Source organism: Trichechus manatus, unplaced genomic scaffold, assembly GCF_000243295.1.
Source record: "Trichechus manatus latirostris isolate Lorelei unplaced genomic scaffold, TriManLat1.0 scaffold00030, whole genome shotgun sequence".
Taxonomy (NCBI): Eukaryota; Metazoa; Chordata; class Mammalia; order Sirenia; family Trichechidae; genus Trichechus; species Trichechus manatus.
This window is the reverse complement of record NW_004443966.1, coordinates 2,051,859-2,057,858: the sequence shown is the minus strand read 5'-3', so window position 1 is coordinate 2,057,858 and position 6,000 is coordinate 2,051,859. Positions and strand designations below refer to the sequence as shown.

The 6,000-nt window shown below is 39.5% G+C and overlaps 2 protein-coding genes across 2 annotated transcripts in view; one reads left to right on the top strand and one right to left on the bottom strand.

The window, feature by feature from the left end:
* TEX9 (testis expressed 9) overlaps positions 1–221 on the bottom strand; it is a 120,519-nt gene extending 120,298 nt beyond the window's left edge. The window contains exon 1 of the mRNA XM_023729851.1: positions 158–221. Within this exon, the coding sequence (XP_023585619.1) occupies positions 158–221 (64 nt within the window). The remainder of the gene's footprint in view (positions 1–157) is intronic.
* Positions 222–425: 204 nt separating this feature from the next.
* RFX7 (regulatory factor X7) overlaps positions 426–6,000 on the top strand; it is a 123,649-nt gene continuing 118,074 nt past the window's right edge. Inside the window, exon 1 of the mRNA XM_004374595.3 lies at positions 426–586. Within this exon, the coding sequence (XP_004374652.1) occupies positions 426–586 (161 nt within the window). The remainder of the gene's footprint in view (positions 587–6,000) is intronic.

Here is a 6,000-nt window from a genome sequence, read left to right as displayed (position 1 = left end):
CGGCGTGGAGCCGAGCGTGGGGCTGCAGCAGCGCTGGGCCCCGGAGTAGAAAGCCCAGGGCGAGGAGGGAAGGCTGGGCCGCGGAGACCCCCGAGGACCCGTTCTCCTTGGGTTCTGGGGGAGCCTCCCCCCTTGTCTTCAGACGCCCCCTCCTCACCCCCCAGCCCCGGCCGCTGACGGGAGGAGGCGGCGGCGGGCGGGGGGCTGAGGGGCGCCGCCATGGCTCTCCCGCGGTGAAGCGCCGGGCCGCGAGCAGACGCGCCGTCTCCGCGGTGATGTCCCCCGGGCGGCAGGCGAAAGCGACTCACTCGAGCCCCGGGGTGAAGGCCTAGCGTATCCAGCTTCCTTCCTCCTCCTCCTCGCCCCTTCGTCCTCCCGTCCCCGCGCCCCCTCCTCCCTCCCTCCCCGCCGCCCCTCCAGCAGCGATGGCAGAGGAACAACAGCAGCCGCCGCCACAGCAGCCCGATGCCCACCAGCAGCGTCCCGCCAGCGCCCCCAACTCGGGGGTGGCCCTGCCAGCCCTTGTGCCCGGGCTGCCAGGGACGGAGGCCAGCGCGCTGCAACACAAGATCAAGAACTCCATCTGGTAAGAGGAGCCTCCATCGCGGGGGTCAGCAGCCCGGGCACGTTTCTGAATGCTGCAGAGGGGCGGGGGCGCGGAGGAGGCGGCTGGTGCATTCGCTGAACGTGGGTTTCCAGAGGCGAGGGCGTATTTATGGGGCCTCGGGGTGTGGGGACTTCGCCTCAGCCCCCGGCCTCCTGAGCCAAAAAAAGCTTCGACTCCCCTCCTCAATTGTGAGAGAGAGAAACGAGTTGGTCGTGTTTTTCACCTAGGGCCAGAGAAATAGGGGTAGAAATGAAGTCATATTGCATGATGGTAGCATGAATTTGGGACTGGGAAATGTGAAATGTGTTTACTCCTTTTTGCAGTCTTAGAGGAAGAAGTGTGTTATGAATGTTCATCAAACAGATATTGTGCGTAAGAATATTAATATGCAGCACAAAACCTAATGTGTCTCTTCCTCTCAGTTGGGTTAGCTGCTGTTTCTGGATGCTTTTGCCTCCTTTATTCTAAGATTAAATTTCCCTTGCAGACACTTTATACTTTGCATTAATTGTGAAGAAAGTTCTTCTTTAGTATGAAAATATTTTACTTGGAAAGGGGGTAGTTTGTAGTATGAAGTGATTTTTTTAATTTATAAAAGGGAAATCCAATAAATGTGTTGCCACTTTGTGCCTTTTTTGGAAGCCGTAGATAAAATATCCTTTGTTATTCCTGTACGTTCTTGTAGGAGAATTTCAAGTGTTTCAGCATTAGATTGAGCACTCTTAAAGACGGTGGCAGTCTTTTAATAATTAAATACACCGAGTTAAGTTCATCTTCTGTTAGAGCCATTGCAAATGTGCTTTGAACATGAACTTGCATGCATTGTTTTGTAGGATTCTTTCTTAACTGACATTTTTTAAAAGTATAGCACGATTTTAAAAATGGAAAGAATATTTACAATTAGGTGTAAGAGTTTTTTTTTTTTGATAGAAGTGGAAAAATAGAATTTAAATGTGGTGTAAACAAAGCTCTGATTTTGAAAATGAAACCCTGCAGGTCCATCATTGACTATGACTTACTAAAATATCAAAACTGCATACTTTATATAACAATTTTAAAAGCAAACGTTTTCTAAAACAACTGGTATTGCATATTTACACACTTAAAAACTGGGACAATTTATAAATACAAAATTAAAGTTTGTTATACAGTAATTTTCATTATTTTCTTGGCATGCATCCATGTTATGATGCTAATATGAAGTAGGTCAATGCAGACGTTAATAGTTTCATACTGCACGGTAATTGGCAGTTATGTATCTTGCTTTCAGTTTTAATTTTAAAATGAAGTTTAAATATTTTATAGGAAAATTTTTTTTGGCTTTGGCAAGTCATGTTGTGACAGCTTGAATAGGTCAAAAACCAAACCCGTTGTCTTGGAGTCGACTCCGGCTCATAGCGACCCTGTGGGTCAGATAAGTACAATTGTTGTTTTTGGTTTTTTTTTGTGTGTGTGTGTGTGTGCGTGTGTAGGGGGGTTTATTCTTCAGATAACTATCCCTCCCCCCCTTCAAGCCGTAATTTAAGAGATGCCTGATTTCCTGCTTACCTTCAAGGTTTCCACAAAACCAGAGTTTTAATTTTTTTTCTATTAACATAATGTAACTTGGTGTCCCTGAAATCATCATTAAATTGAACTAATTATCTTGGATTTTACATCTTTAAGAAAGGCAGATTTTAAAAGTTTAATTAATAATGTGTGTTTTAGTATTATGAGAACAATAGGAAAAAGGAACCTTCATTTATGTTTTTAAAATAAGAGTGAGCTGTGTAGGCAACTGGGTGAAGAATTTGAACAACAATGATAGTGGAGTGCTGTTTTTGGTGAACCATGTGGTTTTCTTATTCTTGCATTGATAATTTATATTTACATTCCCGTTACAATTGAAGTGCGATGAGTTTAACCTAGAAAAACTCCTGAATTGAGTGGACTTCAATTTTTGGCACCTGCTCGGAAACGCTAGTGAATGGACGGCAAACATCTTAATCTCCAAATATGGAATTTCATGTATTTATTTTAAAATCGAACACGACATACTTACTTGCATTTAATTTTCAACACCAGAAATCCTATGTGCAAAAATGATTTCATACTGCATTTAAGATTTGAGAATAAACAATATTAATGGATATATTTAATATATGTCCTCATACCTCCTGCTCCCCAAGACTAGATTTACATTATTCAAGTGACTATTTAAAATACATTGAAACATGAAAACTCCTTTACTGCCACCTTCTTCTAAGAAATAGTGTATTTGTATTAAAGTCATTTTTAGTAGATAAGATTGCAGCTCTGTAAGTACCTCATTTCACAGATTTTAAGGTAATATCTTTTTACCAGATATTTTCACACCTGATAATGTTCAGGGAGGTTATCAGTTTTGTGCTACTTTCTATATCATCCCTTGGTACCACCACTAATAACAATTTTTAATTACATTAGAAAGAAATGTGGCATTTAAAAATTATCAAATGAGTTTTGCATTTAGGTTGATTATAGTTTCTAAATTATTGGACTTGCAGATCACAAACAAGTCTGTACTTGACCTCCTACTCTACAAATATAAATATAGTATGTGATGTAGACCTTTAGCTGGACAATGAGCTATTTATTATCTCAGTTCATAATTAATTTATTCTGTTTGTGAAACTGAAATGGAGTTTGATAAAAGTATGTCCTTTGTAATTTCAAGCATTAAATGTGTCTTTGAAAAAGAAAAGATTTAAAAGTATTCAAAGTTGAAACCATGGTACTTACCGAGATAGGAAACTATATTTCTTATGAGTTGGAATATGATGTATTTTTAAGGTAATTCTAGAAAAGTAAAGATACTGCTAATTTGATAGTGTTGTGCTGCCTGTGTAATCTTTTTTTGAATACCTTCAATTTAAGCCCAGGATAAAAAGTCTGTACCTTTTCTGACCTTTCACATTCCCACTCCATAGACGAAGGTCCAAGTCACTTATACACCTCACTTAGAAGGAGACTTATTTGTAGAGGTGTGTATTAATATTGAATATCCTAGAAGAATGTTATTGGTATTTTCTAAACAATTCTAATATAAACATTTTCATTTAAGAAAAGAAAACTGGAACCCCATGCCTTTTTTCTAAATGAAAACTCATACTGGCAACCTACAGCAAAGCCACAACCTAACCTCTGAACCATTGCAACCTTCCATTTAGGTAACCCCTCTTACATTGCCTAAAAAAAAGAATATCAAAGCAAGTTTTCCGTTCACCTTGTCTCTCAGTATTTTCACAGTAAAAACTTTAAAAAAGATAATTACTAATTTTTGTTTAGACAAAAACGTTAATGTGCTTTTCCTTTTTAAAGCAGTTTTATTTGGAACTCTGGTAGAGTAAATTTGCTGTGCAAAAATGGAAAAAATTCCATTTGTGATCTCTTCTGCCTGTTTGTGATTAGTTATGTTTAAGAATACCTACATGGTGATTAACATATCTGTTAACAAAGGCAATAAACTTATCTAGGCGTTCAGAAGAAACCCTGATGTCTTATTGTAGAAAATATTCTGACTAATACTGTATTTACTTAACAAACAAATTCAGGGATTTTTTAAAAGAATCAGTTGTTATCAATTGCTATTTTTATTTATGTAATTCTTTTAATTCCAGGTAAGACCTATCAGACTTTTCTAGAAAACAGTCCTATAAGATGTGTCATTTTTATACCCACTTCATGGAAAGAGATAAACTGAATGACAGGGAAGCTATCAGAGTCTTCTGATTAATTTTCAGACCATAGAAGTAGTGTTTGGTCTATATAAACCAAGAGGTAGACATTGGAACAGAACAAGGGGATACAGCATGGTTTAAAATTAGGAAAGGTGTGTGTCAGGGTTGTATTCTTTCACCGTGCTTACTCAGTCAGTATGCTGAGCAAGTAATCCTAGAAGCTGGACTATATGAAGAAGAACATGGCATCAGGATTGGAGGAAGACTCTTTAACAACCTGCAGTATGCATATGACAAAACCTTGCTTGCTGAAAGTGAAGAGGACTTGAAGCACTGATTGATGAAGATCAAAGACTACAGCCTTTGGTATGGATTATACTTCAACTTAAAAAAAAAAAACTTCACAAATGGATCAGTAAACAACATTGTGATAAACGGTGAAAAGATTGAAATTGTCAAGGATTTCATTTTACTTGGATCCACAGTCAGTGCTCATGGAAGAAGCAGCAGTCAGAAATTCAAACAACATTGCATTGGGCAAATCTGTTGCGAAAAACCTCTTTAAAGCATTAAAAAGCAAAAATGTCACTTTAAGGAATAAGGTATGCCGGACCTAAGCCATGGTATTTTCAGTTGCCTCATATGCATGCAAAACTGGACATTGAACATGGAAGACTGTAGAATTGATGTCTTTGAATTACGGTGTTGGTGAAGAATATTGAATATACTGTAGACCACCAGAAGAACAAACAAATCTGTCTTGGAAGAAGTACATCCAGAATGCTCCTTAGGAGGGAGGATGACGAGACTTTGACATACTTTGGACATGTTATCAGGAGGGACGAGTGCCTGGAGAGAAGGACACCATTCTTGGTAAAGTAGACGGTCAGCGAAAAAGAGGAAGACCCTCAACGAGATGAGCTGACACAGTGGCTGCAACAGTGGGCTCAAACATAGAAACAATTGTGAGGATGGTTCAGGATTGGGCAGTGTTTCGTTCTATTGTACATAGGGTCGCTGTGAGTTGGAACCAACTCAACAGCACCCAACAACAGCAACAACAACAACAGAAGTAGCGCTAGGCCAGAGTTCCTTTTTTCCCTTCAGTCCTGTAAGGCATGTTGTTGTGTGCTCTGGAGTCAGTACCAACTGATAGTGACCCTTTAAGACAGAGTTGGACTGCCCCATAGGATTTCCAAGGCTGCAATGTTTACGGGAACAGACTGCCACGTCTTTCTCCCTTGGAGCAACTGGTGGATTAGAGCAGTCCACCTTTCAGTTAGCAGCTGAGCACTTTAAACATTGCACCACCAGGGTTCCCATACGGCATACACACTTCTGAATCTTTTAGATTTTATATTTAGATTTATGACCAAAGTAGAATTCATATATATGGACCATTTTAGATGTTTTCTAAATTATAATTTAAACCCACATTGTGCGATTTTGTTTTACTTTCTTGTTTATTGTGATGATAATAAACGTCTCTTGTTTCCATCTTAGTTACAGTGACCAAGGTATGGTGATCCATAGGTTTACATAGTGATGCCATATTAGTCCTGAGTTTTGTCCCAGATCCTGACGCTCAGTTGTTCAATTTTATCCTCGGTTCTAGGTCAGGCAATTTATTAACTCTGTCCAAGAAATAATTACTATTCCTTCCATTGAAGTGGGAGATATTTATTAGACAGTTAT